The sequence below is a fragment of the Echiichthys vipera genome (genome assembly GCF_963691815.1).
Source record: "Echiichthys vipera genome assembly, chromosome: 21".
NCBI lineage: Eukaryota > Metazoa > Chordata > Actinopteri > Perciformes > Trachinidae > Echiichthys > Echiichthys vipera.
The window spans coordinates 9,092,473-9,104,741 of record NC_139846.1 but is presented as its reverse complement, the minus strand read 5'-3'; the positions used below and the strand labels follow the sequence as shown (position 1 = coordinate 9,104,741).

The 12,269-nt window shown below is 41.8% G+C and overlaps 1 protein-coding gene across 1 annotated transcript in view; it reads left to right on the top strand.

Moving 5' to 3' along the window:
• Nucleotides 1–12,269, top strand: part of tmx3b (thioredoxin related transmembrane protein 3b) — a 36,909-nt gene that overhangs the window by 9,903 nt on the left and 14,737 nt on the right. Inside the window, exons 10-12 of the mRNA XM_083936463.1 lie at nucleotides 4,259–4,357; nucleotides 7,271–7,328; nucleotides 7,548–7,601. Coding sequence (XP_083792589.1) covers nucleotides 4,259–4,357; nucleotides 7,271–7,328; nucleotides 7,548–7,601 — 211 coding nt within the window. The remainder of the gene's footprint in view (nucleotides 1–4,258; nucleotides 4,358–7,270; nucleotides 7,329–7,547; nucleotides 7,602–12,269) is intronic.

Here is a 12,269-nt window from a genome sequence, read left to right as displayed (position 1 = left end):
AATTGTTGAAGAAAAGCGCTGTAATTTGTATTGGTTATTGCAGGTAAAAATGGATAAGAAATAATGGGAGTAAAGCCCATTAAGCTCTTACCTACATTGACAGCAAAAAAAAGAAATGATCCCACTATGCATTAGAGAAAGTAGTTTTTTTACCATCTGCGGTCTTGGACATATGGTTTCTTTCCAGCAGTGTTTTCCAGGGGCCTGGTCCAACACAAAGTCCGCTGACTAGAAGTTGGATTAAGGAACTTCATGTGGTTTTCGTTCACACTCACTTTGCATTATGTTCTGTCAGATGTTTTATTGAACGTTATCTGGCTAAACTTTTGCATAGGCAACCAGTCACACTGTTTTATGGCCGACTGTGACGTTTATGTGCGGATGAATAACGCACATATTCTATTTTTATTGTCTGTATTGTTTATCTACCAGCTACAGATGATTTTTATATTCTCAGAATATACCACTTTATCATCTTCGCCCTCCACTCGTGTATGTTTTTGTATGTACTTTGTGATTCAGATTCAAAATACTCATTACAAATTCAGAGTGCATTTACTCTTCTTCCTGCGTTGCTCTTTTCAAACAATAGGTGCCATTGAGCGAAGCCGCACTGTCCAAACACAGCCTCTCACTTTGTGTAAAAATGATACTTGACATTTTTCGCTGAGCATTGATTGGTTTTAGGAGACATCACAAACAGCAGCATCCCTTTTGATGAACAGTGTTAAAATATAGTACAGCAGAGCGGCTCATACATATTTAATAACTCAAATCCTCAGTACAGGTCTGCACTGTTATTCTGCTTCAAGGGCCAAATGGTTTTGATCATCGCATGTGAGCAGTGGAATCTACTAGGCTACACGTTAATGCTCTAAGAAGACAGGGAAATATAATTAGGATGCATCTTATTCTACACAGTATGCTGTTTGTTTTTTCAAACGTGTTTAATACACATTAATGCTCAGCATCTCTGGCTCTCTGTTAGTCTCTTTCAGTGGTTAAGGGTTTGTCCTCGCCACTGCTTGTATAGAAAGGCACATAACGCAGCCAGCTGGGAGGTGTCACTATTTTGAATGTGTTTATTGGTAGCACTTAAGTGTCAGAATTATTAACAGTCTATGAATGCAACGTTAAGAGGAGATCACACTTAAAAAGGTGATAACGCACTGATGACATTTTGTGAAGGTGCACGCGGAGCGCATTCACGCCATCGGTTATTTGAATAGGCAAAGACAAGGTCAGTGCAGATGACACGGCGACCGTGTTATTCACACATGTAACATCCCCGCTCTATCATAATGCAGCTGTGTTGTTGGTTAGTTAGCTTAAGTATTGGCCTGTTAGTCCACGACTTTGATCTAGACTAAAATATTTTAGGATCTCTTTGATGGATTGTCTTTGAAACATTCACAGTCTCCAAAGGATGAATCTTAAGCCCCTTTCACACATGCACTGCAACCCTGAACATTACGAGGAGAAGCTGTATGTGAACGCAAACGTTCAAATCGGTTGGATCAGACAGTAAACAGACTTTACCCCACCATCCCAATAGTAAAAAAGTCTGTGTAATGTGCGATTGAGCCCATGTGTGGATGAAAAGTTTTGCTTTTGCGGAGAATTCAGAGAGCGAGTGAGAGCGTTAATAACGTGTCAACCAGAAGAATACAAACGAAGGTCCATTTGCAGGAAGATGACAACATAAATGTCTAACTGGAGAGACGACAACATTTGAAACTTCTGTTGGGAAGGGTTGAGGCAGAAATCACCGGACAAATTCAAAGAACAGCAGGAGACTCAGTTGTTTATGATGTTTATGCGTCATGTCTTACCTCCTGCACGCCACCCTTCGCCTAAACCAAACAGAGTATTTCCAGTAGGTGAGCATGTGTCTTAAAAGGACATTCTCCTGGCTTGTGCTACATGTCAAATGCACTCTGAGGGGCCTTTAAATGTTGTCTCCTGATACTGTAATGTTATGTTGAATGTATGCATTTTCTTGATGCTTGTCTTTTCTCTTCTTGTATGTCTTATCTGTGATGCTGTAAATGGAGCGTCTATGATGCAAAACAAATTTCAGACTCATTTTGACAATAAAGTCATATCGTACCGTATCGATGTGAGACAGGGCAACTTCGGACAATGACCGGACCTGCTTTCTCTAAACAATGTCCGAAGTTCATGTCGGAAAACAACTTTACTGACGTAAGCTATCCCCTGACTTTTCCTCTAGCGCCATTTCATGAGGTTGACATTTGAGGTTTTGAGTGAAATACCTCAGCAAACATTTGGCTGATTGCCATGAAATGTTGTACAGACCCCTTGATCTATCATACTGCCCATGCTAAAGTAAGCTGGAGAACGGGATAAACAACCAGCCTGCTTTCCTCCATTTCAAGTAACTGATTCCACAACCGAGCTGCTTCCCATCCCTTACTGTTCCCATTTTGGCAACTAGCTAAAGCATTTTCATTGTTTGTCTTTAAGGATTTCTTTTGTCTATATAGTAAGAGTGCAAGACGTGTTGTGCTGTCATTTCGCTGAGCTTTCTTTCATCCATCTTTTCATCCTTGGCTCCCTTCTGTTTCTCGCCCTGTTGGAATCTTCTTTGATATTTTCCTTCCTCCCTCTCCCTCTCCTCTATGTTTCTCCCTCTGGTTTTGTTTCTGCGCTATTTGCATTGTCTTGGAGGTCCTCTGTGCTATTAACCTTCATCCTTGAAACGTGTCAGAGCTGCCTCCTCCCTGTGCTCAAAACCCTGACACTGGATCATCTTCACTCCACCCTCTGTCTGCTTTTATTCCGCCTCTTGCCCCTCATCTCTTCTCTCTTGTCTCCCGCTGTGTGAACTCTGGGCTGACAGGCTCCTGTAGGGCCTGCATGGAGATTGTGAGGTGGGCGCCCAGGAAGAGAGCAGCTCTAATTTGTTTTTCAAGGTGAAGCAGATTCAGTCTGTGTAAGAGGTTCATCGGGCTGTTCGATCCCAGCGTGGGGCCTTCAGCTCTCTCAGTAACTTCTGGTAGTCGAGCAGCTGCATGCTGTCTATAAAGCCAGAACATCCGTGGAAAGAACTCTCTGGAATGTCTACCAGATGACTGACTCAGCAGCTTTAAGAACATATCTGCCTTTGCCCACCAGTAGCAGTGGAATAGATTGCATTGCATTAAGGTAATTTTGAGCCTGGTAAAAGCGAAGACCTCGAGGAGTTAAGAAGCGTGTTCAGGTTTAAGGTTGTCATGTTCAGTATTGTGCACCCAGCTCGTTTGGGGAGCAGCTACAGAACCTTGTTGAAGTCATCGGCGGTGTTGTAGTTGCTGTAATAGCAGCAGAAAGGTCATGATAACTTATTAACATGTCATAATGAGGTCCCAGCTACATTTGACATCAATTATGAGCATCCTGTAGCCTCTTTCAGCCAGAGAAAACTGTTGTTGAAGCAGCTTCACTTCACCCTATTTATACCCTCCAGGGACACACTGTGGTTGCCGTTTGCATGTTGCCTCCAGATGTTAGGGTAGCAACAACATGTGGTTCACATTCAGGAAGCAATCCTTTATTTTGCTTCACTTTATTTATGTGTTGCACTTTATCTTTTTGTTTTGTTGCAGGTTTTAGTTGTTTTTTTTTTCTTGCCTAATGCATCTGATGAATTATGCATTCATTGCAAATGTGTAAAAAATCTGCCAAAACTGTGTCCTTAAAATGAATGTATGTATGTGTGGAGAATCATTTACAAACCAAATGTGCTTTTTTTCCCTCCCATAAAGACAGAAAGGCATAATAGCTGTGAAAATGAGGTTAGGTGAGCCAGCATCCCTGAAATAAAACATCTATTGTGAATGAAGTAGTACATTTTTATTTTTTTTGATACCCTGACAACCACTTATTTGATAAATAGTACATGAAGGCTTGTTGGTGACAATCCAGACAAAACGAAATGTTCTTTCATGTATGTCTCGATACGTTTCATTGTTTACCTCTGGATTGATTCCCAATCTGCTCGCTCTGACTCACAATCCATTTAGGCTGTTTCAGACCAAAAATATCCTCCCCGACTACTTAACCCCCCTGCTGTAACGATTCCTGACCAATGTTTAACGGACCTCTTGTCCACAATGCTCAGCTTGTGTCCCGCTCTTTATTCCTAAGAGAAAGCGTACAGGTGGTAAATCTCACAATACCAGGCATCGCTGTTGTGCTTTTGTTTTTAACAAAAGCAGTTTGTGTGCTGAATGTCGATTCTGTGTCTGTGTTGCAGAGTACAAAGATGCTAGTTTGTCATCGTGGGTGAACAAGGAGCGCTTCCAAGGATACCTTCAGATTGATGGCTTCACACTGTATGAACTCGGAGAAACAGGTGGCGTATGCATAAAATGTGTCATCCATCATCTGTTCTTCACTCCCAAATTAGCATTTAATCTACTCATGACTTATTCCAAATAACATCTTTATATAGTAGTCAACAAAGTATCCTATCATTAACTCATGTATTATTTCTCAGCTTTATATTATTTGGAAATATAAATTATTATATTTTGTGTAGGTTTTATTTTCCTACCCTTTTTTTCTATTGATTATGGATCCAAAGTCAAAAGTCAACATTTTTGATTAAAGGATAATTACCAGCCCATATAATTTGAAGTGCATCTCATCTCTTTAATGTCATTTCACACTAATATCCCAAATATTTAGCTCCCCATCCCCAAATAAAAAGCAGAGCTTCTCTTGTTAAAGGTTCCTTGTAAATTTATATCCATGTTAATTGTGTGCCAGGACTCGATTTTGTTGCTCTACTTGCTCAGATGTACACCACTTTCTCTCCCACATGAAATTTAAGCTCAAGAGTGAAACACAAACTGTCTCTTAAACTGCACTAAATTGATGCTCTCTGCTTTCTAATATTAGATACAGCATTTTACCTCTTTATGTGCAGTTTGCTGAGATCAGAGATGCTCAGCGGTTGGTTTTTGCTTACATTTGTTGCTGCTTACGTCAGTTTTTAACCCATTTATATCAAATTTGCAGTTTCTAGTTCTGAGCACAAACTAGTCTCCAAAGAACTTTAATTGGATAATCACTAACTGATTAAAGATGGCACAGTCTGTGGCTTCAGTCTGTTCCAAGTCAATTCGTGAAAACAGTATAGAACCATCCAGCCTTGTTTCCAAAGGCTTTTCAATCAAGTTTCAAGTTCCATGCCCTTGGGCTTATTGTGGGGTGGTGAAGTGACATTTTAATGCTCCAAAAGCCTCATCCCACACAAATCTATGTCCCCATGTTTAAATACCAGTGTGACCAAAATCAATGAATAGCACAAAGCTGTAATTTAGATGTAGTTATTGTTCAGGGGCAGAACCCAGACAGAGGCAAAGATAAGTACAGGAACATTCAAACATTTGTTCTTTAGCGGCACAGTGGATAGAATGTCTGATAACCAAACTCCTTTAAAAGAGACACTGCATGGCAGAGTTTTAGCATCATCTTAAACCACACTTTTGTACAGATGTACAGTTAAAAATTGTCATAACCACACCAAAATTTAAAGAAAATTCTTTCTTTCCTCATGCATTTCTCAAAATTTTTACCAAAAACATTAAACTTCTGACTGCATGGTACGACTTGACTCGCTCTTTTTTTGCTTTTCCATCAGCAAAAATTGGGAATGGTACCTTGTATCTCGTACCTTTTTATTTTTAGTTCTACCTCAGTGACCTCATTTAGGATCCTAGTGGCCTGAGGGTAGAAGCTCTTCCTAAGCCTCTCAGTGCTGGCCTGGTGTATCCGGTACCTTCTTCCCAACCTCAACAGGAAGAAAAGGCTGTAACCCGGATGGTTATGATCTTTAATGATTTACCTAGCGTTATTGTTGCAGCACCTGGTGTAAATGTCTTTAGACAGCGTGGGGCACCACCTATTGTATGTTAAGCCGAAAGAACCACTCTTTGCGGGGCCTCGCAGTCCTGTTGAGTGCTGCGTCCGTAGCAGGCAGTGACGTTCCTGTCGCTCTAGGTACATGAGTAGAAACTCCTCAGTGTTTGAGGTGATAATTTCCTTGTCTGTGATCACCACAGCTGTGTCATCAACAAACTTGATGATGGTGTTGGATTTGAAAGTGGCAACACAGTCGTGTGTGAGCAGGGAGTACAGCAGGAGGCTCAAAGCACAGCCTTGGGGTACTCCTGAGTTAATTTCTTTAAATGAAGGCCAAAATGCCAACAACAAAAAAATGTTAAGCCTTTAATTGCAACTCATAAACTGTGACTTGAGAGAAAGTGCACCGTTTGAAGCTGAGATTGTTGAGATTGCTTTTTATTCCGTTGTTTCACATAAGCCAAATGTTGTTGTACTGTAAACTGTGCAGCAAACCGACGACTTTGAATGTCTTGCAGTGGGAACTTGCCATCAGAGGCAATGTGATTTAGCAACATCGCAGAATACATCTACATTTTCTGACAATATATGAATGAACGAGGCAGCTACACCAACAGATTCTAGTTAGGCACTACAGTGACTTAATTATGCACATTTCAGCAGGTTGGAAGTATTGTATTGAAAAAAGTAAACCATACATAAACTATTGTTACATGCATTCTTTTTTTTAAGACAGCCACAGAACAATGCTCAAAGGTATTTTGAGAATGCCATATTGAGGTGGATATTGCACATGGAAAGACTGCAAGTGTTCTCATATACAGTAAGACTGACCCTCCGACACATTTATACATTTAAAAAAAGTTTCTGTGACTTAACTTACTCTCCATCTTCTACATCTTACACCACAGCCTGTATCTGCATAGGAAATATTCTTCCTTTTCATGACACCGAGCTTGCCCACTTGCCTTTACAACCCTGACACATAACCACCATCAATGACCACCAGGGGGCAGGCTGGTACTCTCATCCAAGCAACAAAGGGTTTCTGGCCTCAAACCAATACAAGTATGAATAACAAACCTTTTAAGTTGTGTAACAGTTTTTTTTTTTTTAAAGTAGATCTATTTGTCGTGTCGTGGGTTGGAGTTTTGAATGGCACCGACATGGCTGTTCAACCAGAAACTGACCACTTGTTTCCTGTTCAACCAAGTAGAAAGCCTAAGCTAGCTTAATGTTTGAGGGATGAATGACTAAAGCGCTCTCGGTGCCTCTTTCTTTCTCTCCCGGCGTTGAGAGGTGATTCGTCTCCTCCAGAGCCTCTTATCTGCCTGCCATTGTCTTCTCACCCTCTTTTTGTGTGTGATTGTGATTTGTAATCCCTGCCTTCCACCTCCAGGCAAATTGGTGGCGATAGCAGTCATCGATGAGAAGGACCCCACAGAGGAAAGTGGCAGGTACAAAGAACACTGAAATTAAAAAGCATGGTTTTATATAAATTACTCCCACATACTCCCACACTTACCACTATAGTTGTGCTCAAGTGCACGGCTCTGAAATGAAGATAAGACTTTGTGTTATTGTTTAGATCTTCCCACAAATTATAGGCTTCGGTCTGAAAAAAAGGTTAGACTCCGACTCATGTGGTGTTTCACTCTCTTCTCATTTGCTTTTAGATTGAAGGCCTTGATTCAGAGGGTGTCGAAGGAATACAGAGAACATTTTAACAGGTAAGGCACGGACACGCGATGAGGTCAGAGATGAATATCCAATTTATACATTTATTCTAGGATGGTTCTCTCACCGGGGAGCGCCGCCCGCCTATTCACAAGCAAGTTTATGCCTTTGTCAGGGCACGTCTGTTTTCGTTGGGGTTCAGTAGAACGGTAATTATGCAAAATGTCAGCTGCCAAATATAGGTGTTCTTTTCAGCTGTCAGTCAAAAACCTCAGCTCAGGTTTGTGTTAATGCATAAATTTCTGTTTTCTCCCGCTCCAATTATGCAATGACAACTGGAAATGGGATGTTTTTTTATTACGTACCGCCTTTTCCAAGCTGTTCTTTTACTGGAGAGGAATCAATTAAACAAGACAGTGAATACAAAATAAAATGTCTAATTTCAAAACAGTGTTATTGTTATTCAGTGGCCTGTAAAGGTCGCGAAAGAAAGATGGTGGAAAGCAGATGATACAAGCGCACAAATGTTTAATGTAGGGCTCCTGGAACAAATGCTGTGGTGTGCAGCTGGATGATTTAGTGAGTACAGATGGTTGGTCATCCTTCAGCTGCAGGACCCAGGTTAAAGCAAACAGGCTTTACTGAAGTGGCATGAATTCAGATGTGCTCTAAGGCCGCTGTTCTGTAGAAGGCCCTTACCACTGATCATCTCAGCAGGGCGGCTAGGCGCCAGAGAAGATTTCCTCAAAACGATTAATAAAAAAAGAGTTCTCATCATTACGGCATGTTAAAGTTGCTCACTGCGCCCCATCATTGACCATCTTGCTTCATCAGATAGATTTCTGCTGTTCATTGAAGAGGTGTATCTCATACCGCCACGATCAAAGTGATTCTCCTTCTCCCTCTCCAGGCATCCCCATTAGGACTGATTGAATTACACAGATCCCTATCATCAATCGGACTACTATCACGCTACTGTACTGCTGTTTTTTTTTTTGAAGACTTTTTATTCTGAGAATCCCCATCGGGATCAGAGCTGCCTGCAGTGTTCTGACACACCTAAATGGTACTTGTAATTACAAGTCGCAGGCTGGAGTGACGCCCCCGAAGGTGGGCGGCGGAAGCGCACAGAGTCAACAGATCATATTTTAGGTGATGGCTGACTTTGTGATGCTGTTTGATGCAGTCATAAATGTCGGGGTGTTCAGCTCGCCCACCATTTGTAAGCGGAGGGGGGGCATGCCTACATGTGCTCAAATTGCACTCAAATTGCACTTGTGGGAAAGTCTGGTAGTGGGTGTGCTGTGCTATAATTCTGCACCAGTCATTATTGTCTTTTATGTGTCAGTTTTATGTGCACAGAATGTTGGTGTAACAAGAACCGACAAGTCTCGTCACAAATGGCTTCTTCACAGACTTTCTGTCCATAAATTGTCCCAGAGGCATCTAGATGTTGAGCAACATTTGCATTATTTGAGGACATCTTAAAGCTGTTCTAATCAATATTATATATATAAATAATCAATCAAATATATAATGTGAAAATTGTCATTTGTAGTTGGCTTATCACTCAATTCTGCAGTTCACCTCAACTCTACAGAGCTTCATAGCAAGTCAATTTTTATTTATGCAGTCCAATATCGACACCCTCTGTCCTTATACCCTTGCATCGGACTCCCTCGCCTCCCAAAAAATCTTTAACAGGGAAAAATGATGCACGAGCCCTCAGGAAAAGCAACTGAGGAGGGATATCTCTCCTGGACAGACAGTCACGCAATAGATGGTGTGTATAAAATAGTGGATTTCAGCTCGTTGTTTTGGTTTTGTGGTCTGCAACTTAACCGTTTTGGTTCTGTTTCACCGCCCACTGCTTCTAGACAGCAGTTTTAAGCAACAAACAAACCACCTCCACCACTGTATAATGCCTGCAAAATTGAGCAGCCAAAGAGCCATTTGCAATCTGAATAACTTGAAAATGCTTAAATCACAAAAAATATTCTAGAGTGTTGCTGGGGTAATCTGTGATTTAAATCCAGTTCAGATCCACATAGGTTTTTTTATATGATGACTGGTTGTTCAATAATTCCTGTCCGCATAGACACCCTGGCCCTCATTTATCAAACGAACGTACGGCAGAAAAACGTGCATACGACCATTTCCTGGCAAACTTTGGCATTTATCAATTTGGACGTGAGCGGGAGCTACGATCAAATCTCACGTCAGGTCTGAGATCGTGTACGCACATTTGAGCCTGTGGATTTGCGGTGCAGCACAGCAAAATCTGTCTGAAAATAATGATCAAACCTCAGCTGTCATTAAGCATGAGCAGTCACATATTAAGAACAGATCAAAACGGATTCTTAAAACGGATAAAAAAAATTAAAATTGTGGTTGGAGCAATTGATTGTACTCATGTGCGTCTGAAGGCACCATCCATGAATGATTACGCACTCATCAATCGCCAAAACTACTACTCGATAAATGTACAGGTGGTTTGTGATGCCAAGCTGTTGCTTTTAAACGTGGTGGCCAGGTGGCCAGGGGGGGACACACACAATTCTTTTAAATATCAAAACAGTTCGGCTCCAGCCCCCCGCGACCCCGACAGGGACAAGCGGTTGAAGATGAATTAATGGACGAATGTGTTGGCGCGTGGCTGCAGCAAGACGCACTGCAGAGCCAAAGTCATCTCCTCGGTTAGTGGCTACCGTCGATAAATTGCATTAAATCAAACAAGGTATCAGATGATTAACATCTTGGTATGGTTCTAGGTGACAAAGGTATCCTCTTACGGAATACCTAAAAACCCCGCTACAGAGCAATAGCGATGGTGTTGTGCCGTATTCAGCACCCCTGCCGTGAAATGCACCCCCTCGCATTATAGGTGATATTCTGGATCAGAAGGCTGTTGTTTCGACCTATAGGAGTAGTTTATATACAGCTAACCCACAACGGTCAGAACATTGGTTACTTACAGTCTTTAAACTATTTTAAAGAGTTTAAAATCACAAACTTGGATAATAGCGAACGCAAAACAACACCTTTTTGTATGTTCTGTGGAAATATACTGCAGCCATAATTACAGATGAATGAAATGGATCTTTTGAGCAAGTTGAATGTATTTGACTCGGCGTTTCCTAAATATAATCCCAGTTTTTCTTGCAATTAATAGGTTCAAAAGTGTGTGCTTTTAATTGGGTTACCTGTAAATAAGCTACTCCTATAGGTCGAAACAACAGCCTTCTGATCCAGAATATCACCTATAATGCGAGGGGGTGCATTTCACGGCAGGGGTGCTGAATACGGCACACCTGTCCAACAGTGCGCACAGGCGCACACGGGTCACAGTGGAGCGCTGCTTCGGGTTGACTGCCTCCGTTATTCTTTTCCATACAGCGTTTTTATGGGCCCCTTTTATTCCACTCTTAAGATGGAGCAAAATAAGGACGTGCTTTTTGTCAATCTTGGATGTCAGGATGCCGATCTGTGTGTCGGAAAAGTTTCTTTTCGTACCAGCGTTTCTCCTCTCCATGTTTGACCTCAGTGGGCGAGGCCTCTGAACCAGGAATATTTAAGGGCGTAACATGTTAAAGACGATCGAATTCAGCCGCCGCATTTATCAAGGCCCGCTCATTCCTACGCTGAGATTGGTCGGATACGAATGTTTCATAAATCACACGTGGGTCCTGTCATACGGCCAATTCTGCATTCAGATCTGCGCCCGTTTTCACGCATGATTCATAAATGAGGGCCCCTGTGTTTTAATGTTTATCTCTGAGAGCTTAAAGCCTCCTGTTGATAAGGGTGCGTCAATCAATATCACCTTCAGTTCTAAAATGTCTTCAAGTTGAATGAATGCACAGACATGTACACATTTCCAAAGGGAACATTTAAGTGAACAGCTCAAGTATCCGCCTCTTATGGACAAATCTGAGAGTATTTAGCAGAAATAATCCTCTCACACATGCACACACGAGTGTCTTACTCACCCCTCTTGGCCGGTCTGCTCAGCCGTCCAGCCAAGAAGTGTCAGCGGGAGTGGGAAGATGGCCACACATGGGAAACAGACTTCTACATATTAAAATTATACACAACAACAAAGGGATTATGATCCTTAATCTCGATACATGTAGTTCTTTCTTCCAGCTACGTGTGATCCAGAACTCTCACTGCTGCAGCTTTCAGAGTATTCAGACACACCTTTTGATGAGCTTTATTCCCAGTTTGGCCCACTATTGTCAGCAATATTACCACTAACACAGACTGAGTTTGGATTGCATCCTGTGGATTTGTTATATAGTTCAGTCTCTTCATAATCATGTCATTGATGTAAGCGCGGGCCTCATTGTGTAGCACCCAGGGGGACAAGCGTGCAAGATGTAGCCATGATTCAATATGAATATAATATATATGTAGCGGCTCCCATAATCAGTCATTCAGTGGAAGTCACGGGCTTTCCTGGACTTGTGCCCACCCCCCAACCCCCACTCCCCCCTTCCCTCTTTCCCTGGTCTACCCACAATACCTTCTGCTCAGACATAGTGCAGCACAATGAGATACAAATTGAATTCCTCCTTGTGCCTTATCGTTTAGATAAATCACCTGAGTCTTTTCTGTGGTGGTAAAAGATGAGGAGAAACAGGAGACAGCACAGGACGTGGGGATAGATTTTTTTCTCATTTTATTTTCTGCAATGACAAAATCTCAGTTTTCCGTAGTGA